The 13,337-nt window shown below is 37.8% G+C and overlaps 1 protein-coding gene across 1 annotated transcript in view; it reads left to right on the top strand.

The window, feature by feature from the left end:
• LOC132778688 (aldehyde oxidase-like) overlaps positions 1-7,080 on the top strand; it is a 53,736-nt gene extending 46,656 nt beyond the window's left edge. Inside the window, exons 32-33 of the mRNA XM_067470585.1 lie at positions 2,807-2,974; positions 6,488-7,080. Coding sequence (XP_067326686.1) covers positions 2,807-2,974; positions 6,488-6,535 — 216 coding nt within the window. The 3' untranslated portion in view covers positions 6,536-7,080. The remainder of the gene's footprint in view (positions 1-2,806; positions 2,975-6,487) is intronic.
• The last annotated feature ends 6,257 nt before the right edge of the window (positions 7,081-13,337 follow it).

The raw sequence follows: 13,337 nt of genomic DNA on the forward strand, positions 1-13,337 counted from the left end.
AGGCAACCAAGTGTCTTCTCTCATTTCAGATTCCTATCCTGTTCTCAGATCCATATTTTCAAGAATTAAAGTGTATTTAAAAAACAAGATAAATCTGAAGTTGCACACCTTCTCTGTGTGCCTTGGTTTCCTATGTGCTTTTTTCATCTGTTTTACTGATCTGCAAATACCAGTTAATAAATACAGTCTGATTATGTTTACATACATGCATTTTACCCCACTTTTCTCTTAATATAGGAGCCATAGCAGCTCACAATATAAATTAAAACAAGATGTATCAAAAAACCATACTGATAAAATAGTTTACCATATTAAAACATTTGTACTTGAAAACTTTCTAACATCATTTAAAATATAACAGTAAAAGTATAGCACAGATAATCCTCTAAAATATATTCCTGCTTAGGCAGTTGATGACCACATGACAGTACTGGAGGTTTGTGTGTGTGTGTGTGAATTCAGTGTACATTATTGACCATCTTTAAGTGAGGACAGAGGATTCAAAATCGACAATGCACTTGAATATCTCTTTACTGGTACAGTATGTAGCAAGTATACAGGTAGTATTCCATATTCACTGTGGTTAGGGGTGTAAAATCCTTGCAGAAGTGGGGGGAAATCATTTTTAACCCAAGAGAACATTTCCATAACAATTGCTAGGTCCTCCAGGGAAACTTTATAATCAACATCCAGGGAGAGAATAAATTAATCACATCCTTGAACAAGACTAGGTAACAAAATTTTAAAAAATGTTCCTGATTTGAAAGTGTTATTTCCTGTTTAATTATGTGGTACTCAATTTGAAAGTAGTTGTTATACTCCAAAACTTTGTTTTTGTGGCTGCCACAAATTATGTTGAATTGGTTGAGATTCTATGCAATATTCCTTGAAAAAATGATAGCAAAACGTGCTGCAGGATGTACCTCAGAAACAAAGTTTTTGCAGTTTAATAAACTTTTATGATAGAACCAATTAAGAAATGGCATTTATAACCCAGGAACCAAAAAAATGTTGCATAATGTAATCAAACCCACAAAAGTGTAAGCTGTACGTGTAGAGAGTACACTGTAAATGTATATAATTTACATTGCTTTTTTTCTTTAGTATACTTTAATATATTGAACATTGATTCTCTGGCTGACTTCTTGAGCAATCCACACTCATGGGTTTAGCCCTCATGCTAGCTGATCAAGGCAAGAATCCAAAGATATTAGCACAACTCCCTCTCAGCACAATTTTGAAAATCCTGTCTTGACAGTTGGTTGAGATTTTCTCATTCTCTCCTTTTAAAACATTCAATTCACTTGACAGTTAATAATTACTAGAGAAGGCATTGATACCAGGTGATGCCTTCAAGAAAACTAAACATTCTCAGATTCAAGTAGGGAACATTTTAGACCACTTGCAGGATGGCATATAGAAGGGACTCAGACCAAACTCTTTAGCTCTTGAAGGTAGGCCTCTTTCCAATTAACCTCAAGTTATAAAGTTCTTGGAGAGGGGCTACTTTAAAGGTGACTCCAGTGATTCACAGGTTCCCAGCTTGGGGTTTGAATTTAGTGTTAAATGAATCAATGAATTCTTCATTGGAGCCACTACAGGAAGCATTTGCAATATATTATTCCTGAAAGTGCAATTTCTGATAAGAATCATTTCAAGCAGAAGAGTGTCTAAGACAGCTGAAGTGTCCAATGTTGTGTAAATTTGAGGACAAAATGGCGTTGATTTTAGATCCAACATTTATCCCCAAAAGCCTAGCAGTAAAAGTATATATCTGTCAATGTTTTCTCCAAATTTATCCTGTCACTGGAGAGGAAGTGGAATTCTTTGGATGTCCAGAGGACTTTAAAGGATTTTAAAAGAGATAGAGAATGAGGTCAGTACCTCATTCTGGGACAGTTTGTTTCTTTTCATCCTATGTCAAGTTATTTTGGCAAGATGGATTAAAGCTTGTATTTTCCAATTTTGTGACTGTTCAGAGATAAGAAGTCTAAGAACATGTGGGCACATTTGATTTGATCCATGACCACAAGCTCTTTTCAAGTATCTGCTTCTTATTAGAAAAATTTAGGAGTAACCTGCAACCTTTAAAAAGACACTATAGATTGGACAAATATAGGGCTGCTCAGACAGCTTTTGGACAGTTACAAGCTGTACTAAATGGCAATGAAGAGCACACTTGCCTTTGAATAAGGGGCTTGGGTGTATCCCACGAGGACAGATTGCTCTGTCAGTCATGTATATAGTGAGAGATTGGTATTCACCATGAATGATCATTCTTGGATAAGCACATGAGCAATCCTCCTGCACCCGGAATATTAAGAACACAAGTAGGGAAATGAACAAATAATTTTAAGAGCTAACCTAATGAGAGTGATATGTTTAAAAGAAAGAATGTGACAAGAGAAAGGATGTGGCAAGGCTTTATAACTTAAGATTTCTGCCTTGATCAGTGCACATGAAGGTTGAACTCATGGATATAGTTTGCTCACTGAGGGATTGCAATTGGGTCCTTTTTCCCTCTGGCCCCTTCTAAACTGCCATAAAAAAATCCAAATTATCTGCTTTGAACTGGATTATATGATTCAAATAATCCAGTTAAAAGCAGATAATGTGTATTATCAGTTTTGATAACCTAGATTATATGGCAGTGTAAAAGGGGCCTGAGTTTTTGTTGTAGCCTAAATCAAGACCTCTTCCTGGACTTACTAAGTATACACCATGTTACTGTTATTATATCTTAAATTGTAACTGTTTCTTAGTGTTGATCTGTTTTACATGCATGTGTATTTATTGTAACCTGTAGGCAATTGGCGAGCCAGCTTTGTTCCTGGGATGTTCCGTCTTTTTTGCTATAAAGGATGCTATCTCAGCAGCACGAAAGGAAAGAGGATTCACTGGACTATTTACATTGCATAGCCCAGCAACTCCTGAGCACATTCGAATGGCTTGTTTTGACCAGTTCACAATGAGGGTATGAGAGTAGTTTTAAATATATATATATATCATTATTGATATTTTGTATAGTCCTAATTATTTTCACACAGTAGGTAAGTACCTAGCAAACGGCAAATACTATTTCACCAATGCATCATAAATGAAAATATTACTTTATTATTGCAAGTTGATTACCCTTGAGAACTGATGCATAATTATTCATTCTCTAATTTTATGATTATTGTATTTGAACTTCTTAAGTGTGTACAGTAATTCAATTTCATATTTTAATACTGCCAATTATTTGTATAGCTTATGCAACCTATAATTATTTACTTTCTGATTTTATATCACATATTCAACCAATGGTCTTTCGAAAACAGAGCCTGTCGTTCAAAACCTTATTAACTCAAGAGTTTTTGGTTTTGCAAAATTTTTATTATCAACTTCAAGTTTCCTCTCACAACCAGTCCACCAGTTCACAACTTCCACCACCAATTTTAGATTATATTGCATGTTTTCAAATGATAATATGTAGTTGCTTTGGAAATTTAAAAAAAAGAAGGGAAAAAGAAGGTACAGTGATAAAAGCAAAGGAAGAGGAAAAACTCAGTGGGAAGATTTTTTTAAAAGGAGAAATGGGACAGAATGTAAAATGGTGAGATATGGAAAGTAGCTAGATTTTGGCTGATATTATTTCATGCGTTTGAAATTGGCACTGAGTTGGTTATGGATCTTGTTACATTCAGAACAGTCACTGAAACATCAAATGAGTTGGATTCAATCCAAAAGCAGAGAGACACATGGTTGTTCTGTCTACAGACACAAAATGGACTCGAACTAGCATCACAGACACCACAGTTTGAGCCACTCGGGGGCCCCAGAGAGAATCCTACCAAGTCAGGGTTTCCCAAGTTAGTTTAACTTGGGGTAAATCTGCATTAAGCAGCTTTGCTGTGGGTTAATACATATCATCCCTGTGCAGTGCTTAGCTGTCATAGGGATGATCAGAGTACCAACCTAGTGGTCAATGTGGATGGGGCCACATGTGATTAAAATAAGCCTTTTTCCTCTGTCAAAAACCCTTTTCTCTGTGAATTATATAAATTATGAATTTGATGTTGGTTCATTTACTGTGACCATTTCTAGAACTAAGCATTCTTTCACATTATGTTGTTGCTGTTCTTTTTTTGTTGAGTACAAACCTGCAACATAATAACATAGCACAAAACAGCTACTGCTGAAATAATGTTTCCAGGCAGAATAATCCATTTCTGTACATAGATGCATAAGGAAATAGCTCTTTTATTCTGGGAACATTAAAAAGATATGCAAAGCAAGCAGTAGAGCAAAATTGAAAGTACAGTAGATTCTCCGTTAAACAGAACACAAGCAGTTAAACAGTTTTCAAGCAACTAAAGCAGGGGTCCTCAAACTAAGGCCCAGGGGCTGGATGTGGCCCTCCAAGGTCATTTTCCCAGCCCTTGCTCAGGGTCAACCTAAGTCTGAAATGACTTGAAAGCACAACAACAATCCTATCTCATCAGCCAAAAGTAGACCCACACTTCCCATTGAAATACTAATAATTTTATATTTGTTAAAATTGTTCTTCATTTTAATTATTTTATTATTTTTAAGTTTTTTTTGCACTAGAAATAAAATATGTGCAGTGTGCATAGGAATTCATTCATGTTTTTTCAAATTATAATCCAGCCCTCCAACAGTTTGAAGAACTGTGACCTGGCTCTCTGTTTAAAAAGTTTGAAAACGCTGAATTAAAAAAAATGTTTTAAATTAAAAGCTGTTTTTGTAATACAACTAGTATATATACCTGGTGTTGCCCGAATGTGGGGAGGACTGCTGCCCCTCTGCTTTGATCGCTTCTTCCTTTTTCTTGCTTCTTTCCCTTCTTTTTCTTCCCCTCCCTTCTCCCTCTTTTTATTCTTTCATTCCCTTCCATCCTCTCCCCCTTTCCAGCTCTGGATGCTGTCGCCTCGCCAATATGGCTCTCTTTGTAGCTCTTTCCTTTCTTCCTCACTTCTCCTCATAAACATATCACATTACAAAGGGCCACTTCACCTAGCAACACACTCGTAATCTCACAGATGGACATTTCACATAGCAAAAACCATTGTGGTACAAATGGACAAACAAACATATACTGTACCTTGATTTATAAATAGATAGAACAGTAAAACTTGTTTTGCATTAAGTTTATTTATTTTTCTAAATTTGCTTTATTGTCTTTCAGCATTCATATCAAGTCAATACAGAGTTTATGGTACGTTAGGTGTAGTATTAATTAAGCCTATTTTAATAGTAATTCTTTAGCAACCAGAAACTACCTTTATCAAGCATGGGCCAGTTAACTGAGAGTCTACTGTGTTTTGACACTGATAATACATGTTTAAAAGGTAAAGAGCATTTGCTCACTCCTGACAATAGTTGCTGCAATGGGGTTGGGGGGAAGACACGGAAGGAATGGACTGAAGGGAAGAGGAGGGACACTGAGGGCCCTTCCACACACTGAGTATGGACTCAGACAGGCATGTAGCGGGGGGGGGGGGGGGGGGGGGCTCGGGGGGCTTCAGCCCCCCCCCCCCCCGAAATTTTCATGGTGGTTCGCGAAAAGGCCTTAATGGTGCATTATTTAAACTGTTATGTTTATTCATATCATGATCTGATCACCATACTCAATATATCCCATATGCATGGGGGTATTGGGGTAACGATACAAAAGGTTTGCTAGGCTAGCCCCTCTTTCACTCAGACTCAGCCCCCCCTGAAACTCAGCCCCCCCCGAAACCCCCCCTGAAAAAAAATTCAGCCCCCCCCCCCCCCCCCCGAAACGAAATCCTGGCTACGGGCCTGGACTCAGATAACCCAGTTCAAAGCAGATAATGTAGGATTTTCTGCCTTGATATTCTGGGATATAGGGCTATGTGGAAGGGCCCTGAAATGGCTCCCCTTAAATGGGCAAAGTGTTACCGAAGGTCCACATCCCTTAAGAACTTCTCATCACTCAGTCTTACCTGCTTAACAAAGAGACCACATTCAGAGAGGGAGAAAAATGTCTAAAGAACTACTATGTCATTTGGATGCTCCCTGAAACTGCCGTAATGCACAATGGCCAATGCAGGCTGGCAGTATATTAGGTTTATCTAAGCATACTACATGTCTTAAGTCAAACCATCCCTAATCCAGAACCATGACACTAAAGTGAGAATATAAAAGGGAGGAAGTTGAGGAACAAATGTATCTTCTTGATGCTCACTCTCTGGGCACATCCACCCAGCCATATAACCCAGAATATCAAGGCAGAAAATCACACAGTATCTGCTTTGAACTGGTTTATCTGAGTCCACACTGCCATATATTCCAGTTCAAAGCAGAAAATGTGGGATTTTATTCAGTCGTGTCGAAGGGGTCTCATCTTCATAAACCTTGGTTTATAAGGCTAGGGATATTAGATCTGAATTAGCATATTTAATAAGGATGTCTCTGAAATAAAAAATAATAATCTAATGGATAATTGTATCTGCTATTCTAGAGTTCAAAGAATAAATCAGACATTCTCTCTGCTGCAACAAGTCCATAGCCAGCGCTGCTCATGCAACCACTCCTGGAGAGAGAAGAGAAGAAAATGGACAAAAGACACTAGGCCTGTCTCAGAAAGTTTTGTAGTGAGACTGAGTTCTTTGTAGTAGAGTTGGTGTTTATACAAAAAAAAAAATGAAATGTGAAAGCATGTTTGAAAATGGTAGCCCTGTATTCTGAGAAACAATTCTTTTATGTACTGATAACAAAAACCAAACATCTATACGCATTCAGACTTCTTTAAAAAACTGAATTTCAGTTACTTATATGCTGGAGTTTAACTGAATCAATTAAATGCCTGTTTCAGACTTTTTGTAGGTGGGTAGTGGATGGGAGCAAATATAATTCAAATAGCTGATCATGTCACCCACATGATTCTGGATATGTAATTTTCATGAGAGGAACAAAAATAAAATTCTTTAGCATAGGGAGGGTTGGTCAGGTGATGTGCTGAACTGCACCAAAGGAGCCACATACAGCCCACTTCTAGCCCACAGCATTGATGCTAAATACTGGCTTCTGTTAAGTCTTTGGGGGGGGGGGGGTGTGTGGACATCTTATGGAAGATCTCAGCTGCTCTGCTTAAACTACTTTCTGGAAACAGTGCCTGCCTGTTTAACATCACTGGAACAGGCTTATTAGTCTTGGGTAATAACAAAAGATACTTGTGATAGTATGGCAAAATGATTATAGATGGGTTTCTGTAAGTTTTTCAGGTTGCATGGCCATGTTCCAGAGGCATTCTCTCCTGACATTTCACCTGCATCTATGGCAGGCATCCTCAGAGGCTGTGAGCTCACAATTTCTGAGGATGTTTGCCACAGATGCAGGGAAAATATCAGGAGAGAATGCTTCTGGAACATGTCCATACAACCCGGAATCCAAAAACTTACAGCATCCCAGTGATTTTGTCAATGAAAGCTTTCAACAACACATTGACTATAGATGGCTTCCTCTCTTCTGTTGCCTTCCTTGCTCCTTCACGAAAAAAGTTCTTCTTCAAGTGCAAGAACCTAAAGTATATCAAAGAACTGATAGCAAATGCAGCTCCCCAGTCGTGTTATGGTTTTTCTGAGTAGTTTGAATGCCAATACATGCTCCATAATCAGAAATTTGAAAACATTTTGGAATATATAGTATGTGTGTAATAATAATAATACTTTATTTATAATCCGCCAAGAGGACTTAGGGTGGTTTCCAACAAAGTAACAAAGTGGCAAACATTCAATGTAATATTTGTTCCTTTGTGAAGTCTCTCAACTATCTTAAGTTGATGGTATTAAACATTAAACAAGTTTGACCACCCTGCTCTATATCCATACATTCCTATATTTATATTAAAAACACTACTGTGTTCCTTGTTTTGTGTATTTTAATATGTATTTTGTAGAAATACATTTTAATATGTGTATTTGTGGTATTTTTGTAATTTTTATGTGTTTTAATTATTCTGTAACCTGCCTCAGGTCATGAGAAGAGGGGGGAAGAATTATTATTGTTATTATTATGGAATTATTTGCTCATATATGTAACAGAAGGCTAAAACCAGTGGACTCCTTCTTTTATGTAAATATCAATTGGATAAATATGGAAATTGTTTCTCAATGACTTGACTATACTTTTTGTGTCAAGAAGACACAAAAAACTGATATTTCTCAAATACCACTTTTAGAAAATGTGTTAGAAAATGTACAATGATCTTATATATTCTAAACTCCCTTCCCTCTCTTACTCTACAATATCATTATTGAAATAAAATATCTTTATTCACCAATGAGAACTACAGTTAATACTTTTTTCTGGATTGCATGGAGATGGGGACTATTATATGTACTAGTTGTTGGGAGCATTTTCCTGGGTAATAGGATGGGAAAGGCGAAGTTCAGGTTGGATATTCCTTCAGTGGAGTTGTAGTTTTACCAGCTGTTTAGCCTTCTTTGCAAAGTGTTGCTGCCCTGACCAAACTACACATCAGACGATTCCATAGCACTGAGCCATGGCAGTCAAAGTGGAGTCAAACTGAGGGCCCTTCCAGACAGGCCCTACATCCCAGAATCTGATCCTAGGTTTACTGCTTTAAACTGGATTATGAGTCTACACTGCCAGATAAATTAATACTAATATTGTGCTGTGTTAATAATATAATATATTGTATACACATATAACATTGATAATATGTTAATGTAATACATTATAATACTAATAATAATACAATATAATATTTTTATTTCATACTACATGTAATGTTACTAATAATATTATAGTATAGTGGTATAGTACAATATAGTTATATATAATACTAATATTGAGCTATGCTAATAATATAATATGTTGTATTCACATATATTATTATAATGTAATACAATAAAGTACTAATAATAATACAATATGTTATATCATATTACATGTAATATCTATATAAATAAAATGTAATGTTCGTTTGTGGGATTTACATAACTCAAAAACCACTGGACGAATTGACACCAAATTTGGACACAATACACCTATCAGGCCAATGAGTGACCATCACTCATGAACACACTGAAAAACACATCAGGAGGAACTTAAAAAGCCAAAAAATACAACACATGTGCAAAACCACATATATACACAAACACACACACACATATATATATACGCATATACACACACAATAAAACACATATACACAGACTAGGCCACAGCAAAGCATGGTAGGGAACGGCTAGTTACTCATAATATTACAGTGGTATAGTACAATATAGTAATATATAATACTCATATTGTGTTATGCTAATAATATAATATAATTTTTTTTCATATACTTGTACCCCGCCCTTCTCACCCCCGAGGGGGGACTCAGGTGGCCTCACAGTAAACACCATTCATTGCCAGCATAATGATAAAAACAAACAACAAATTCATTAAAACAAAACATTAAATAAACAGTTGTTAAAACACGCCAATTAAAATCTGGGTCTGGGTCAATTCATTGTCACTTCGAAATTGCTTATGTCTTCTTCATACAAGCCGCTATTCAATAGTCAAATGCAAGGTCCCACAGCCAAGTCTTGGGTTTCCTTGTAAGGACAGGAGGGAGGTGGCCAATCTGATGTCTTTGGGGAGGGAATTCCACAGACGGGGAGCCACTGTTGAGAAGGCCCAATTGTGTTTGCGACGGCAGTGGGTCATACGTACATATAACTTGTAAGCCGCTCGGAGTCCCCTTCGGGGTGAGAAGGGCTGTATATAAATGTCGTAAATAAATAAATAGTCTGGGATAAACAGAAAAATAAAATATTGACTTTATTATAATTATTATCATCAGAATGTCCAATGATCAATGTGTTCACTGCCTATAATAATAATGTAAATATATATAATATATGGAAATAATATATATCGTAATAATATGTAATAATATATGGTAATAATATATAATAATATATCACACTAATATATAATGCTTGATGTTATTAGAATTATTATTATTATCAAAATGGCCCATATGTGAACCGCTCATTGACCATTACTTCTACCACGTAGATATGTCCTGTCAGTTTTCCCAGATGCTGGAATGGAATCTGAGCACAGCAAAAGCATCAAGCTCCTTCTCATGTGCCATTATAAAAGGAGACTGTGGTAGCCCGCTTTGCTTTCCTTGGGACTGAGTAGGCGGCGAGTTTTTGAAATTGCAAAGGCTTTTCAGTTAAGAAAAGTTACCTTTGAAAAGTCTCTTTTAAAGTTTACACACAAACATACCACACCTCAACAGCCAGGGAGGCGGAAAGCTTTGTTAGTGGGCATTGCCCATCCTTCAAAGAATTAACATCCAGACCTTGGTATTAATATGCCAAGATATTTTCCCCTCGTGTCAGGAGCGACTTGAGAAACTGCCAGTCGCTTCTGGTGTGAGATAATTGACCGTCTGCAAGGGGACGCCTGGATGTTTGATGTTTTACCATCCTGAGGGAGGCTTCTCTCATGTCCCCGCATGGGGAGCTGGAGCTGACAGATAGGAGCTCACACTGCTCCCTGGATTCGAACCACCAAAAAATGGGGGGGGGGTCCAAGATGGGTTTAGACATCCATGGGCAAACTTAGGCCGTCCAGGTATTTTGGACTTCATCTCCCACAATTCCTAACAGCCGGTAGGTTTTGAAGTCCAAAACACTTGAGTGGGCCAAGCAGGCATGTAGCCAGGGGGGGGGCTCGGGGGGCTTCAGCCCCCCCCGAAATTTTCATGGTGGTTCGCGAAAAGGCCTTACTGGTGCATTATTTAAACTGTTATGTTTATTCATATCATGATCTGATCACCATACTCAATATATCCCATATGCATGGGGGTATTGGGGTAACGATACAAAAGGTTTGCTAGGCTAGACCCTCTTTCACTCAGACTCAGCCCCCCCCGAAACTCAGCCCCCCCCCCCCCCGAAACCCCCCCTGAAAATTTTTTAGCCCCCCCCGAAACGAAATCCTGGCTACGGGCCTGGGCCCAAGTTTGCCCATCTCTGGGTTTAGGACACTGGAGAAAATGGATTTGAATCCCTGCTCAGCCATGGAGCAGGTGTGGATGAGTCGCATACCCTGAGGCCCTTCCACACAGCTGTATAAAATCCACATTGAACAGGATCATATGGCAGTGTAGACCCAGATAACCCAGTTCAAAGCTGATATTGCCGATTAACTGCCTTCATATACTAGGTTATATGGCTGTGTGGAAAGGCCTAGAAACATGTTGGGAGATTAGACATATATTTCTACCTACTGCACCACCGGGGGCTCTATAACCCAGAATATCAAGGCAGAAAATCTCACAATATCTGCTTTGAACTGGGTTGTGTCCACACTGCCATATAATCCAGTTCAATGTGGGTTTTATACAGCTGTGTGAAAGGGCCTCCACCTGCACTGCCATATAAAATCCAGATTATCTGCTTTGAATCTGATTGTATGGCATCATAAACTCTTATAATCTGCTTCAAATTTCAACATTTGAAGCAGATTGTAAGAGTTTATGATGCCATATAATCAGATTCAAAGCAGATAATCTGGATTTTTGAAATTTAGAAATTTTACAATCAGTGCTTGGCACACAAACAGATTCCCAGACTATGGAGGAAAACTAAGATAATTGCCATTTTAAAGCCTGGTAAAGATGCCTCCAATGCCAGGAACTACTGGCCTATCTCATCCCTATGTCATCTGCGATGTTCTGTGGAGCAGACCAGACAATTCCACATTTGTATGCTTGTCCACTGTGCCCTGTCTCATGTACAGAGGAAAAATTGTTAGAGGTTACAGGCAATGCCGTTGCTGTTGCCCGTTTTTGGTCAAAGGATATTTAGCCGCCTGTGCGCCTACTATTTTTTTTATCAGTTTTATATTAATTTATGCAATGCTTTTGATACAAAATAAATAAATCTGCTTCAAATCAGGTAATGCGGATGATCTGCTATGATAATCTGGATTTCCATCCTGAAATACTTTCCCCTCATTTCTACTGAGGATGGATGGTGTTTATATATGTAGGGACAACGGCAGGCCTAGCACATGCCTGTTAGAAATAAGATGAGCACATTTTTCTATAGATTTCAAAGACCACTTCAGAAAATGCATTTTGAATCTCATTAGATTTGAATGATGAATATATCTAGGCAGAATAAACAGAAGCCCTTCTACACTGCCATATAAAATCCACATTATCTGCTTTGGATTACATGGCAGCATACACTCAGGCCCCTTCTACACTGCCATATAATTCAGATTATCAAATCAGATAATCCACATTAACTGCTTTGAACTGGATTATCTGATTATCCACACTGCCATATAATCCAGTTCAAAGCAGATAATCTGGATTTAATATAGCAGTGTAGAAGGGGCTGTAGACAATCCACTTCAAAGCAGAAAATGTGGATTATTTGTTTTGATAATCTGGATTATATAGCAGTGTAGAAGGGGCCAGAGACTGTTGGAAATAAACAGATCAGAGACTGTTTAGAACATAGTTTAAAAGGTGACAGTTGTAGGATGACCGTTGAAGATGACAGTTGGAAGTAGACAGTTATGAGAGTTGTACAGGGCTGTATAGTGTTGAAGAGACAGATAAAGACTGAAAGTTAAAGGCACAAACTGATGTATTTCAAAGTTTAAACTTACAAGAAATGTGCCTGTATTTTTAAATTAGGTGAGAGAGAAAAACAGACTATTTGAATTGTCTCCTGAGAGCATGAAATAGAAATAAGATATTTATGAAGAATAGATGATTTTTTTGAACTCTAAACGCTTCTGCTAAATAAATAAATTTGCGTGGATACAATTTCTTTTCTTAAAGATATAAAGATTATGGTTTCCCAAATTGGTCATAATCCAATAGTTTATGATCCTAACAGGCCATAATCATTTGGTTATGTGACCAGTGATTAACCAATAGGCAATAGGTAATAGTCTCTAAAAAGATTGCCTATCCAATCAGTTATTAATTTTGATTTGTCGTGTCAGGACAACCAGTCAAATTATATTATATTTCTAACAGAACAAAGCAAACAAACAGACAAAATACAAAATTTGTGAGTCTGGTGGTTGATGAAATGTCCTTTGACCAGTATCTGGCCACTTGGAGTGCTTCTGGTGTTGCTGCAAGAAGGTCCTCCATTGTGCATGGAGGACTCAGGGTGCATTGCAGCAGGTGGTCTGTGGTTTGCTCTTCTCCACACTCGCGTGTCGTGGATTCCACTTTGTAGCCCCATTTCTGAAGGTTGGCTCTGTATCTCGTGGTGCCAGAGTGCAGTCTGTTCAGCGCCTTCCAAGTCGCCCAG

Source organism: Anolis sagrei, chromosome 1 (genome assembly GCF_037176765.1).
Source record: "Anolis sagrei isolate rAnoSag1 chromosome 1, rAnoSag1.mat, whole genome shotgun sequence".
In the NCBI taxonomy this organism is placed as follows: domain Eukaryota; kingdom Metazoa; phylum Chordata; class Lepidosauria; order Squamata; family Dactyloidae; genus Anolis; species Anolis sagrei.